Source organism: Saccoglossus kowalevskii, chromosome 13 (assembly GCF_978046115.1).
Source record: "Saccoglossus kowalevskii chromosome 13, keSacKowa6.1, whole genome shotgun sequence".
Taxonomy (NCBI): domain Eukaryota; kingdom Metazoa; phylum Hemichordata; class Enteropneusta; family Harrimaniidae; genus Saccoglossus; species Saccoglossus kowalevskii.
In genome coordinates this window covers 16,194,915-16,210,439 of record NC_140653.1, presented here as the reverse complement: position 1 = coordinate 16,210,439, position 15,525 = coordinate 16,194,915, and the positions used below count along the sequence as shown (strand labels likewise).

The 15,525-nt window shown below is 32.3% G+C and overlaps 1 protein-coding gene across 2 annotated transcripts in view; it reads right to left on the bottom strand.

The window, feature by feature from the left end:
* The window catches only part of LOC100375120 (high affinity cAMP-specific and IBMX-insensitive 3',5'-cyclic phosphodiesterase 8B), a 75,120-nt gene that overhangs the window by 18,498 nt on the left and 41,097 nt on the right, over window positions 1-15,525 (bottom strand). The window contains exons 3-11 of one of the 2 annotated variants that reach the window (XM_085506967.1): window positions 14,359-14,549; window positions 13,676-13,735; window positions 10,618-10,764; window positions 8,768-8,987; window positions 5,804-5,892; window positions 5,153-5,250; window positions 3,365-3,457; window positions 1,662-1,729; window positions 613-786 (exon numbers count right to left, since the gene is read on the bottom strand). In XM_085506967.1, coding sequence (XP_085363093.1) covers window positions 613-786; window positions 1,662-1,729; window positions 3,365-3,457; window positions 5,153-5,250; window positions 5,804-5,892; window positions 8,768-8,987; window positions 10,618-10,764; window positions 13,676-13,735; window positions 14,359-14,549 — 1,140 coding nt within the window. The remainder of the gene's footprint in view (window positions 1-612; window positions 787-1,661; window positions 1,730-3,364; window positions 3,458-5,152; window positions 5,251-5,803; window positions 5,893-8,767; window positions 8,988-10,617; window positions 10,765-13,675; window positions 13,736-14,358; window positions 14,550-15,525) is intronic. The other variant, XM_085506968.1, reaches the window with a different exon arrangement.

Genomic DNA, 15,525 nt, shown 5'->3' with positions numbered 1-15,525 from the left:
CGCGAGCTCTTCCTGTGCAAAGACGTAATTATGTCTAGCAGAAATATACACTCAGACAGTACGCTGTTGCATCAGTCATACTCCCGCTGCATACTTTTCGGTATATCCTTGTAATAACCTCATATTATGAAGAACACTGCAAATTATTCTTGAAGGCAGTACAGTGATTGTATGCCTACTGCATTCTCCTACATTTGTGAAGCTCTTTCTTCTGGGAGCATTATGTTGTTTGCCTCGACTTCCCCTTTAATGGGAGATTACAGACCGAAAAGGCAACGAAAACCCTTTTTGCGGTGTGAACATTTGGGTTCAGTGAAGGGATTCTATTTTCGTCATACTACAGCATTTTCGCATTCAATTTAAGCAAAGAAAAATCTTCAAATATGACACCAGTAATCTAACACATCAAGTTGGTGACACAGTTTACCTCAAACGAAGACAAATTTGAACATTCAAATGAGATATATTTTGGAATAAATACTGACACAATTTTTTAGGCAAATTCTATTGTTTTTGATTCTAGATGTATTATAACGATTATAATAAACCTTATACAATTAGTTTTGATGTATTTTTGATACAACATGAAATGGTGAATGATACCCGACTTACCGACATGAGACCACCAACATAATCACTGGTCACCTGATCCTCTTCTTTTACTTGTTGTGAGTTCAGCTGCGGAGAATAGAGCTCTGACGTACGCAAGATCTCCAGTACCCTATCTAGAGCCTGTACTACAGTGATAGGACTGTTCTCCTGTGCAGCATTAATTATATTTATCACCTGTAATATAACCATTTTTAATAAATTTAAAAAAAAAAAAAATATTATTTTTTATTTGGATGTAACTGAAAACAGCTTTTATTTTTCGGGGAAACACGTTTGTGAATAGATGATATTCCATTCATTGTAAGATTTTCGTTTATCTCGCATGAAAGGCACAAACCAAATGTCTGCCACAAACAATTTGATTTTGAACTTGAATTTTTTTTATTCTTATAGCTCAAAGTCAAAAAGAAAGAGGAATATTGTGTTGAGATATCCTTACTTCATTGAAATTGATTATCATCCAATGTGTATAGCACACTATTAAAGCGAGAGGGTCGTCACCTGCACATGCCCGGGAATTGAGTCCCAATCGACGATAACAACACACGCTAAAAATGCAAAGGCTCATGGGTAGACACTTATTTGTAAACAATGACACGCTATGGCTATCTGCACATGCGCAGGTGACGACTCCCTCGCTTTAAGCATGCTAATACCCCCTGAAATACTGTTTGTCGAAACCCACACAATGTTTTGACATGACCACGATGCTATGACTTTTGTTTGTCCTGTTTTTACATTTAATTACTTGCATATAACACGGATCAGTGAACGAAAAATTGTCTATTTGACAAATTGTAGAAAATCTCTAAAATTGTTTTAGTGAATGTCATAGTTTTGGTACAACATTTTTCATATTTTCCTGTAAGTTTTTGTAATATTTTTGATAATTTTGCTAATTAATACTTGTAGATCTGATCAAAGTTTTTGAAATAAATTATGCAAATTTTAAAGGTGACGAAAGTTGACTTTCGTGCTCAAAGCATTAAACAGAGAAGTCAGTGCCATCTATCCATTCTTCCCCCAAATATCTCAAAAATGGGTCTTACTTTTGTGATAGGAGCTTCAATGGTCATTGAGTGTATACGTGCCATGGACTGTCTTCTATGCATCCCTCCTGGGAAAAAATAACACATATTTCAAAATACATGTACCGGTAATAAATTAATGAAGAATAAAGCAAAATGAAGTGTTACAAGACTGTATTATTTGAGCAAACATATTTGCATTCGATGTGCCAGTGCTGTATCAAAGGTGAATAAAACAAAGGGTATGCAACTACTGTGAAGATAACACTGAAATCTCGCAGAATATTTATGGTACTTTGCAAGAGTTTCACAGTTAAGAATTGAGATTTGGTTATATTCAAGGAAAACAGTTTTCAAAAGTCTTCTTTGCCTTACAAACAAATTTGATGTCATGGTTACGAGAACTACCATTTTGAAATAGATTATAATTACTGCCATGGTATTGAAATTGTCTGTTTGAAATAAATTGTTGCCATGGTTGCATTTTGCATTGTTCATCACTCGATCTGAAAATGATCTCCATTAAAGTTTGTCAATTGCATAACCGATCGATATATATCAGTTTATTAAATGAGTCTTGTATATCTCTATTTTTCTAATAAGCCAAGCTGATTGGAAGGGGGTTTATAATTACGTGGAATGAACTTAATCACAATATACCCCTCAGTTTATGCAAATCACACGAACATCTCATTTCAATGGTGTCTGCATGTTGCACGAACCATGTGAACACATCATATTGGCTGCCGAATTTGGAGCGAATTTGGACAATTAAATGCAAAATGTTGAACATTACACTGCAGTGTTTGCCACTGAGACCACTGACATTCAAATAGATGTATGTAAATAAATTTGACAAATAAAATTATGAGTTTGAGATGACAAAACAACTATGAACTATAAGATTTGGGGTACCGGAGTGTAAATAAAGATCTTACGTAACTATTATTTATCAGTTTGCAGTTCATAAATGTTTTTATTTATGCATATGTGAGAAATCTTGTATAAACAGTGAGGTGCAGTTTTTAATCAATACAAGAATAAAATAAAAATATTGACATGCAAAATTTTGAAACAAACTCATTGAACTTGACATAAATGAATCAGGGTAAGTATCAGATTTATACTATTGTTTGAAATTACTTGTAAATAAATTTGTATGACAATTATACCATAATTGTTTCATGAAACAACATCCTTTTTAATATTAACACAAGCCAAATATCAGTCATATATTTTTTATCACAGTTTCCACAGAAAAATTTAATGAATTACTCCAAATTTGCTCTAATGATGCATATGATGAGTTGAAATAATTGACAGAATTGTATATGGTAAAAGTACTGGTAAGTCGTATTTAATTGATCCAAAACACAATAAATGCAAATATTGAATTATGCGCACTTATATTGGACGATTAGATAAGAAATTATAATATAACCCTTTGGCCAAGCCAACATTGTAAAGATTGAGTGAAACTTACATTATTCATGAAAGGACAATTCGCAGATTGGCAAATAAAAACATGCTGAATAACTATATATGAGTAACGTGAATATAAATCAATAAACATAAACAAGGACATGTCGGATTATTGTGAGAAGAACATGCTAAAAACAAACATAATAGATGTCGCTATGGTAACCATTAACGAGATACAACACACAGTATTTATGACAACACATGGAAGAAGAGAACTGATGAAACAAGAATGAGTCACTAACCCTGATCGCTTGACAGAGAACGAATATCTAGAGACCCTCTACGCAACCCACGTATATCAACAGAACCACGCCGTGCAAATCCATATATGGTTTCTATCGTCAACAGCACAAAACGATTGATGTCATCACAGAGCATGAGATACAAGTATGTAATGGTAGATGAATATACAAACTGAGGCATGGTGCTAATATAAAAATTATTTATGTACTGCATGGCCACCATTAACTTATTCACCACCAGTTTTTCTCGCCCAAATTTTTCTGCACTTTTTTTTCTTATACATTGTATTCTTCAATATTTCTAGAAATAGATTCTAATTTTGAAGCCAACAGACAAAATTTGAGTAAATTTTTATTCCAAAAATTTGGTTATTTTCATCTTCTGAAGAAAAGTGCAGACTATAAACTGGACTATTTTGTAAATTTGTGATGAGAAAAAGGATCTGGTGGTGAAATGGTTAAGACCACAAAAAACACATCATTCTGTTTCTGTTTCTGGTTCTGAGCTGTTGAAAAAAATTGTGCAGTGAGTGTCATTTTTTTTCCATGTTTTCTTTCATGTTAGAGACAAAAAAAAAAACTTGTGACTGACACTTTTTGAACTGAAACTCAAGCATTACTTAAATAATTGCATGCTTTGCCAGGAAATTAATGTTTTATGATGGGGTAAATTTGCAAAACAACAAAACAAATTTAGGCAATTTATGTCAAAGTTTATAGTGTAAATGACATGCATTAACCCAAGTTGTGGATTTCAGAGTAAATGTATACATTTTTCAAATTAAAAGTAATTCACAATATATCACAAAACCAAAAACATTTTCAAAATTTGACACGAGCAGCACTATTTAAAAAAATGACATTATTAAGCAAAGCACTGACAAAAAAAAAAAAAGGACTGTAGTGGAAAAATGAAGCAGATGATTGCTAATGAGAGATCAACAAACAGAAAACAAGCAAACACTGTTGCAGTTACTATGGCAATGGTCATCAGTTGTGAAATCGTATTTGGAGAATGCGCCCTCAGTGTTGGAAATATAACAACCTAAAGTGACCTTATTCTGATATCATCAGATCTGAATCTCTTACTTCAAATCGTTTTCCAGAATAATGACTGCCAAATAGTTTCATTTAAAATCCCCCCAAGAGAGAAAGAAAAAGGCTTGGCATATCATTTATTTTTTAACTTGCTCCCATGGTTGTCTCGGGAGATCCTTTTTTCAATTTCCCATTAAAATGCCATTGCTACAAATAGGGTAGTACAATTTACACATCTCACAATAAAATGTGGTCTTACAAGGTCGATAGAAGTGAATAATTTGGGAGTATAGACCAAGAGATGAAGGAGAAAGAGATAATGAAGACGAGAGAATGGGAAAAGAGAGACAAACACCTACATTGTAAACTTCATAAAACAAACGCAAAGACCACCTTCAACAAAATGCAATTTTTAGAACTATATGCAAGTTCTACAAGTAATTAGACAAACAAGGTACAAAAAGTGTATCTTGACATAACAATTTATGTTGCTCTTAAAGTGAATGTTGACCTCAAACCTTAAAGTGTACGTTGACCTAAATGTGCATGTTAACATAAAACTATGAAATCATATGAACTGCGTTTTCCATATATGTATATGCATTGCTTTATTTCTTTTAGGTATGTATTGTTTGTAAAATGTTCCATCTAATCATGTATTGCATAAAACTGGTGCAATGAACCTTGGTTTGGTACTGATCAATCGGAAAGTAAATCTAACTGAATTAACAAGTTTTGTGTAGCACTCACCATTTGGTAGCTCTGCCCCATCCTTGTATTTCTCTAACTGGTTACTGTCAGAAGTGTAATTTGTACCCTTTCTGACGAAGACATGATGACGCACTTTGCTGCAAAATATAAGAACATTCACACATCAGTAGAATAGAATAGAATAGAATAGAATAGAATAGAATAGAATAGAATAGAATAGAATAGAATAGAATAGAATAGAATAGAATAGAATAGAATAGAATAGAATAGAATAAAATAGAATAGAATAAAATAAAATAACATAAAAAAAGATAACATACAATATAAAAGAATAGCACAGAGAATAGAATGGAAGATAAGAGAAATAGAAAAGAGAATAGCATAGATATATAGAATAGAACTAGAAGAAAAAAAAGAATATAATAGAAACCAATAGAATAGAACAGATTAGAAAATTTCCAAGTTAATTCCGTTATAACAATTTGTTGAGACACATGTTTATAGTTTATAGTTTTGACCAGTTTACTGTCCTTCTGTCTGTGTTTGTCTTCTCGCTGAAAGTGGAAGCAAAATGGAAGCATGCCATCTTCACAATATATGATAACATCTTACATTATTTTATCAACTGCAGTGTACCTCCCTCGCGTGAGATATCAACTTTTGTAAGCAGATAATAAAAACGTAACATACCCTCCATAACCGAGAACTGGTGTAACATGAACATTCTGTAATAGACTGTCACCGTTCTTCCTTCTTGTATAAAAAGTACCTTCCCACATCTGTTGAGAACAAATCAGAAAAATTTCCCTAGGACTGAATTGTGGCACATGAAATTCACACAAACGATGTCACTTCATGTTGACGTTAATTCAAACAAGCAGCCTGTCGGCTGAGATAGCCCCGCTGTTAGCAATGCACATTTCAATTAAAGAACAGAAGATATCATTAGAAAATGAACAATATGTAGCCTTGCTGTTCTCAACAAGAATTCAAAAATATCACTTTTCAACAAAAATGACAAAAATAAACATCAAAATTAGATAATTGAATATATCACTACAAAATTAACAAATTTGAAAGAGGTCCACATGTAGTACCTTTATATGTAATATAAAAGCAATCAGACTTGTGGTTTTTAACAAGAAAATATCACTTTTTACCAAAAATTACAAAAATATGCACCAAAATTAGAGAATTAAAGATATCATCACGAAATGAACACTTTTGAGAGAGATCCACATGTACATGTAGTACCTATATATGTAATATCAAAGCAAATATCACTTTTTACCATAAATGACAAAAATATTCACCAAAATTAGAGAATTAAAGATATCATTACAAAATTAACAAATTTGAAAGAGGTCCACATGTAGTACCTTTATATGTAATATAAAAGCAATCAGACTTGTGGTTTTTAACAAGAAAATATCACTTTTTACCAAAAATTACAAAAATATGCACCAAAATTAGAGAATTAAAGATATCATCACGAAATGAACACTTTTGAGAGAGATCCACATGTACATGTAGTACCTATATATGTAATATCAAAGCAAATATCACTTTTTACCATAAATGACAAAAATATTCACCAAAATTAGAGAATTAAAGATATCATTACAAAATGAACAAATCAGAGAGAGGTCCACATGTAGTACCTATATATGTAATATCAAAGCAATTGAACTTGAGTGTTTTAACAAGAAGTCGAAAATATAATTTTTCACCAAAAATGACAAAAATATTTACCAAAATTAGAGTATTGAAGATATCATGAAATGAACAAATCTGAGAGAGATCTACCCAAGGTACATATACACCAAGTATCAAAGCATTCAGGCTTGTAGTTTTCAAGAAGAAGTCGAAAAAGTAAAACACAGACACAGAGGACGACGGACAATTACTGATAAGATAAGCTCCGCTCGACAAAGTCGTCAGCGGAGCTAATAAAAAGAAAGTAAACAAAAACTAGAACAGTAATTTACACAACAGTTGGGATATTTAAATAATGCTTTGTTCAGGCAGTGAATAACATGATTAAAATCTAATGAAGGTTCCATTTTTTATCTATTTTTTTTATTTTCATATTTATTATTTTCTTCAATTTTACTTTCCCTAATAAGTTTATTATATATTGTATCAAGGTCGCCAAAACCACATATAAAAAAAAAGGCATTATGGACAAGTAAATCCGAAAAATAGTCATAAATAAAACATAATTAATAAAATATAAAAATTTAATTTAAAAAAAATTAAATAAAAAAATATTGGAGCCTATATCCACACCTGATTTTAATCAGTGTTGGTAGTGAAGTTTCTTGGGATTTACTACAAAAAGCCATAGTGAAGTACTATCGTAGAACCCTAATAGAAGTCGCACCCATTCATTTTGAACAATTGAGAACCAAAAATTCACCATTTCTTATATGTGTAGATGCTCTAATAGAAGTCGCATCCCCTGTGTTGCATTGTACCATTTTAATAGAAGCCACGGCTTCTAATACAGATTTTACAGTAGTAATACTAGAAACCATGGTTTTATCATCTGTGCACTTTGTCTACATTTGATCTGTTTTACATGTTGAACATGATTACCGTATGTTCTATTTTTAGTAAAGATCTTGTAAGCATGACAAATGTTATACGGTACATTTATTTTCCAAAGGTTGAATTTTGTAGGAGCTTTAAGAAATTAATGAATCCATCGCGAATTTAAACAAGAAATGTCATGACATGACAGTGTCCCTCTTAGTTAAACAGTGAACAGAACTGAACAGCATTTGTTTAGAAAAATGGCCACCAGTCAGCCGAAAAACAAAATGGCAAGCATAAAGGTCTCTTCATGTCTAATTTTGAATGTGATCAGCCCATGCATGTCTAAAATAGAGGTGGGCACGGATGAACACGCTCACAGGTCAATCTATAAGTCTGTTTTCAGACTGTGGCTCAATGGGGACTAATTAATGTATACCATTAACCCAATGTTGATTTTGACCAGCAGGAAATAGGACATTACATTCATTTGATGCAAAATAAAAAAAGAAATTTTATAAAAAAACATAAAAATGTCTTTTGGTGAAAAAGATTATCACATTTAAAGTGACATAATTTCTCTGCTTATTTTGAACCATTTATCCAAGTTTTTGATAAAATAAGAAAACTGCAATTAATCCAACAAATCCAAACATTAGCGATGCTGCCACCCATCTACATTACAGCAGTGCTCCATCACTAGAGGGCACTGTTTAAAGAAATCAACATAATTCTGATTTGCATTTCAATGTGAAAATTATAAGCAAGAAATGACATCAAGCAAGAACGCAGCTAACACAATTTGGAGGTGGAATTTATGAAATAGTGATAAATGATTCCCTGTGATGGATGATTTGAAAGTTTGATGAAAAGACATATTTTTGGAATATTAAATTTTTAATTAGTTGTATGTATTTTGAACAATTTGCAATTCAAAATAGCCACCAGGGAATCATGAAATTAATATTTCCATGAAAATAAGTTTGAGTAGCCTACTTTTTTATTATTTTTTTATCATTTAAATTTAGATTACAAGCTTTTGCTTCGCGAAGTTTGCATTATTACTCGTAATACCTACATCCATTCTCAGCTTGTTACTGTATAAACGAATATACTCACTTTTCCCTTTTTTAATTGCGAATACATTGTATCTAGAATTTCTTGTTTGTTTTTATCACTTTTCGTGAGTCCGTCAGTCCTTTTACCGATTATTTCATCTGTAGTGTAACCCGTCAATCGCTCATATGCAGGATTAACGTACTGAATCTCGTGGTCATTACTTGTGATTTCAATAATGTCCGACACGCTGTCTAAAGCAGCAAATACAGCATTAGCAGTCCTACAAGAAATAAGATAAATCAGATTATGATTCTGGCAGTTAAAACAATTGAATTTAGCTGTTGCTAAAAATCCATAGATGTGTTCAAATGTATTACGGAAATCTTATTTGAAAAATGTGCATTATATTTACACCACACTTTTTTTTTTTTCATCAAATGCAGCAACAATGTATTGCATGGCAGGAATAAAATTTTGTTTTGATTTCGTAGACATTTTCGGGATTTTATATTTCACTGACTCGATCACTGTAAATTATTACGAGTATACTGCAAAGTATACACTCAGGCAGCATGGGATCACATAGACCTTTGCTACATGTACACATCAGTTGTTGTGCTCACCGCACTGCCTTTGCATATACTTTGCGGTATTCTCGTAATAACCTCACAAAATAACAATTTGTTGATATAAGGAGTTTGACCGCGACATATAACGCATAAAAGCACCTAGACGAGTATCGTGCTTTCTAAAAGGTTGGTTTTGTAAAATTTTGAGTTATAAGACAATTCCACATTTTATACGAGTCATTGCAATGTTTATAAATTAAATAGATTTCCTCAGTTATTTCTCGATCTTGGACACCAATAAGTTCATTATATACTGCATGATCAATATATCAATTTAAAAAAAAAAATATATTGAGAGAAAAATTTTTTTGCTTTACAACTTAAACACTGCATGTGTAAGGAAGGTACTAGCCTGGTACCATATTTTACCATTCAATGGGTAAATTGTGCCTGAATCACAAAAATCTTGAATTAATCCTACAATTTTGGTCATTAACCTTTTCACCACCAGACTGTCTTGCCCAAATTTCCTCACTTTTTTCTCATATTCTTCAATATTTTTGGAAATGAACCCTAATTTTGGAGCCAACTGATAAAATTTGAGTGAATTTTCTGTCCCAATCGTATTTTTGTCCCAATATCTGAAGTAAAGGGCAGACTATAATTGGGACTATTTTCTGAAAATGTGCTGAAAAGAGGGAACTGGTGGTGAAAAGTTCTAATAATTATAAACATGCAACGTCATAAAGAATGGGATGTCACACTTTCGTCGTTATGGCAACTATCAGTCGATATAATGCACAAGGAAAACGTATGAAAATAAGCATAATAAAATTAGAAGCATGTTGAATTTTCCAGAATGAGAAGGTGAAATCTTAGCACTGTTGCAGAGAGGGTAGGACCCATGGACCAATAGGATGCTTACCAGGCCGCTTAGAAACTAGAGAACCGGAACTTGTCTATTTCTTTTATAAGTCACTATTGATATCCAGTATTAAGTTTACAAAAGTATACTTTATACTCTGATTTTGTTACCGAACAACTGTTGGTGATCAGAAACATGTAATTTTAGTTGTGTGTGAATATATCAAATTCAAACTATTAAAATATCGCAATACATATGTTTTATTTAAACCTAAATTTGATCTATGGCACCAAAATTGGCCAAATTGTTATTGCAAATAATTGGCCAAATATAAAAACAAAATTTGACTTTTTCTTTTTATTTCTGTAAGTTATGAAAATTCATAGCTGTGACAATTTCTGCAAGGTCCTACCCACACAGAACGTTTTTTGGCAAAATGTTGCTTTCACAAACGTTAGTGATGTTTATTTACAAACCATAGTTTATGTCGTAACCGCACTTCGCCATGCTCTAACTGTATCAATTCATTGAGACAAGCTCCTGTATTGGGATTCTCAACATATCTTTTGTTAAATCCAGCATTCAAAAGTGGTAGAATTGAAGGCTCTTCTTTTTCAGATGCACTGTTTAAAAAAAGGAAATGAAAATTAAAATATCAATTTATTTTACAACAAATAAAAATAAAAGCATTCAATGAAAGTTTAATTTCAGTTCACTGCATGACACGTACACACATGTTAAAAAAAGTACATTAACACTAGTGAGATGAGTTATTATCTGTAAGTTTCTGCCACTTCGTAGTTTTCAATATGCTTGGATAAACGTGTTATATGAGAAACACCACAAATGAGTAGAACCGTACGGGGGCGTTGACATGCACGTTCGTGTCAATAGATTTCAAAAACAAGTAAGATGCTATCGTATTTTTTTTTCATACTTTCAACATTTACAAATCTTTCACTTCACTGTAGAAATATGCCTGCGATAAAAAATGTAATCCGACAATATTCTCTCTCTGTTTGACGTCAGCAGACGTTTTTGACTATATCATCAGAGTAGCGTCAATACTCTTGGAAATAATTGTATATAATTATTCAACATGATAGAAAAGGGTGCATTCAGTATTAAAATAATACTGTTTAAACTTGCTGTAATCAGATTCTTCATCAAAACAACAGTTCAACAACCCTTCATAATTTAATTTCAAGAGTTCAACTGATGAAGCGCTTGCTGCTCTTATGATGACACAATTTTCTGGCATTATCTCTTCTAGCCTACATTACATTTTCACTGTGAATAAATAAAGTGCGAAATTTTACACATGACCAGCTTCAACTATTCACCCCGGGTGCTGTATTTGGCAGCCATTTTGATCTGAAAATTGTGAAAATCTTGAGTTATCAGATTCTTAATTGAAAAACGAGTACCCGGTATAGTAACTTTCATTTTCACATAATCTGGTCAAGTTTATTTGAAACTAGTCCGAACCTACAAAGACCGCTGAAAAGTCAGCCCCAGTTCTCATTTAATTTGTATTTTTAAATAGTCAGAATTACGAATAACTTACGAAAGCTCCTGCATCAACAAAAATCACAAAAACATTGGCATGATATTATATGTTGCAAACCTTACAGCTGAAGAGTCAAGTATGTAACTGGAAATATATCCTCGGTTCTACAAAATGTGAACAGAGATTACGGAAACAATAGCATTGCATCTGAATGAATTTGTAAGCATCGATTTAATGAGAATTTTACAATATAGTCCATTAGCAGCCAGAGATGACATTAGGAAGGTGTTATTTTAAATTGGCAATACCCAATGGAAACAATAATAATAATACTTTAAAAAAATCCAATTATCAGTTAACTAGTTATTTTTTTATTACAAAATTTAATATGATAGTGCCAAAAAGTGAAAGTGCCTACGTGAAGTCAAAAATGAGCCGTGACATAAGATTTTTATTGAATGGAACCATCAGTGAAACACAAAATAATGGCACTTGAAAAATCCAATTATCAGTCTATCGGTAACTTTTTTCCATTATTAACAAATTTAATGAGTTTCTGTAGTGAAAAGAAGTGGGCGTTGGTGTCAAGAATGAAATGTGATATCAGTTTCCGTTTAGTAAACAACATTTTTCTCACTAATAATATCCTGCAACTTTTTTTAATATTTTTCTAAATATTTGCTCTATTAGAAGCACATCTCCAATAGAAGAACATACAACCAAAAATCACATTTGTAGTATAGTGAATCATTAAAATATTACCCATTTTTGGCCAAAGAAAGAAGTCTGTAACTTAAGTGAGCGTAATGCATTTATAATTTCTTTGTTAATCTTGTCAACACCAGACATTATTTTGTACTTTTTTCTTATAAAGGTATTCTTAAATATTTCTGGAAATGAGCCAACAGACAAAATTCAAGTCAATTATCAGTTTTTACTCAAAACATTTGGCTATTTTTGTCCCAATCTTCTGAAGAAAAGTGTGGACTATAAACTGGACTATTTTGTGAGATTGTGATGAAAAAAGGAAACTGATGGTGGAATTGACAACACACAGACAGGGACATATACATCAGAAAAAAAAAAAAATGAGCGTTACATGAATCTGTCAAAAGTAATTTTTCATATTGTTATCTTCAGCCTTTCAACGCAACTGCACAAGTTGAACTTCAGAGAAAGAAACTGTAAACACTCTTAGAGGACGCCCACTGTAATGCTGCAACAGCGATGACTGGCGTTTTAACCAAATAATCATTTGACGCAAGGTAAAAACGTTTATGACAAGGACGCTGACAAGGACAAATGTCTAATATACCTTTAAGTTGTCAGTCATTTGTATTAAGAACAAGGTAATTGTGACATCTGTACAAAAGATGCTGTCGTTATTGCGCACGGTACAATAACTGATTGAGTAACGTCATTGATGAAACAATAAGATATTAAAATACAAAATACAAGACAGAATGGTAAACACTATAATTGCACTTTAAAAAAATTTTCAATCACACATGGAAACTCTGCGTAGGAAACTAGCAATCAGATACGTCTTTAAAAATTCATCTATTCGGAGATGACTTCCTGTCCACAGTGTAATCGTTTTCAAGTGAATTACACATCACTTACTGCGTCTTGCTGAACAGTATTTACTTCTTTTTTTTTTGCCGTTAATAATTGTGTACTTTAAGAAATATTATTGAATCTTTTGGGAATATGTTCCCTTATATATCCAGTTTACAAAACCACAATAGCACAAAGAAATTAAGTTAATACATTTTCATCTTTCCCAGTGTATTTTACTTATTAAGCTTTAGGGATTGGATCATTACACTGGCATACATTAGTCATAAGAACAGAGGATGTTAGAGTACCGGTATGTTCGATTTGACTTATTGTGAAACATCAACACTTGCTAAGCGTTTCTATCTCTGAATCAAATACAATAACAGTGGAGCCATGATATAGTAACAAGTGAATTGAATGCAATGTCAAATATTCAACAAATGCAATTATATAAATGCACTGACCATTTCTTTGTAACGCCTACTATAACTGTGTGCTCACTGGGTCGCGTGGCTCGTATTGACCTGCAAAAAAATATGAATATAGCTATAATGCACCATATGCAAGATAGTGCATAAGCCACAGTCAAGCATACTTAATCCAATATGGCATGATGGGAATTTCTTTACTGTTATTATGATATACCAACACCATATGTAAAGTGATAAATCTGTTATATATAGTGATATAGTCTGTTAATTTTGACTTGGTTTACAAACCGGGAAACTGGTGCGTTTAGCGTAGAATGCTGTAACCATGCAACGTGAATATTTGTATCACAGTACACTGAAATATGCAGAGGACACACTGCATTGTTCGTGTTGATACAATGTTCATGTGTGAAGTGGTTTGTTTGTTTGTATTAAGCTTTCATTTTCACCTCAAAAGCACTGTAACACCCGAATTGCAACATGATTTTTCGTTACCGAGTTTAATATCAAATTATTATACATATTCAGGGCCAATGAAATGCAATTTAGTAACATACATCTGGAAAGTAAAATACTGTATTTACACTATTAGAAGCACACAAAGAAAAAAACATAACAATAGATCCAATACAAGCACCCTTCTCCACCGACATCGACCCCCATCCATTCCCAAGATATTGACATAATATTCAGCATGCATTTACAATTGTACTCACCTGCACAGTGCATCTGCATCAAAGTTTTTGGAATGTCTACGATCTATTATAATAACATCATGGTGTTTTTCTAAAAAACACTCCAACGCAGCAGTAGGATTCCTTACAATGTTACATTTGTAACCACCTTTATCAGCCGCCCACCAGAATCCATCACTCTGAGCATCTTCTTTACCAAAAACCAACATAATCTGGATAATATGAAACGTGACATTATAATTAACATCAGAATGACTTTCAGTTGTTCAGTTTTAATGCAGTGGTTCAATTAATTTTTTTGTTTTTTATACACCCTGAATATTGCATATATGTTCATTTCAGACAGGATAATATTTTGGGTGCAAAAATTCAATTCACCTTTCATGAAATCAAATCCCCATGATTTTTGTTCTTGATTTTCTCAAAAATGTTGATTGATACCTATAGCCAAATTACCGGTATGTTGATCTGGTCCAAAATCATCAAATAAATTGGAATAAATGTGATGATAACAATACGGTAGCCAAAAGTTTAATAATCAAGCATGCATCATTGTTTTTTTTTAATTTGAAAAGGTGGCAATAATAAATCCCAATCAAAAAATTATTTTCAACATCTTATTAATATGTTTTATTATTCACTTTGTGTAGCCATGGCAACGACAATATTCTATCAATTCTAGGATAGATAACAAATCTCAATTCAGAATATACTACAATCTGCAACGCTGATTTGACAGATAAAATGAATCTAGTCATTTGGATTTTAATCTTTCACACAACAGAAGACAGGAAGGCATGTATTCTTTGTTGAAGGTCACTGAGTAGAGTATCCCAAGTAAAATTCTTATGCTGCTGGCATATAATCAAAATGTTGAAACGTTGAAATGTATGATGAATGAGGGTTGCACATCATCCAAGTCATTTCTTTTCAGCTGTATAATGATGATGAAGCTTTGTAGTGTTGCATCTTGTATTTCAAATAGTTCTATGATAGATATGTTACCTGTCTGTCTGTCTGTCTGTCTACTTAATGCACGTTATATTCAACACGAGAACAACACATCATAAACCTGTTTTCATTATAACAAAAATTAGTCAAGATTTAAATACTATCACGGTTTTTTTACAAACAATTGTTGATCATTATCTTCACATAAATCTCGTACAAACATGCGCTTGATTCAAA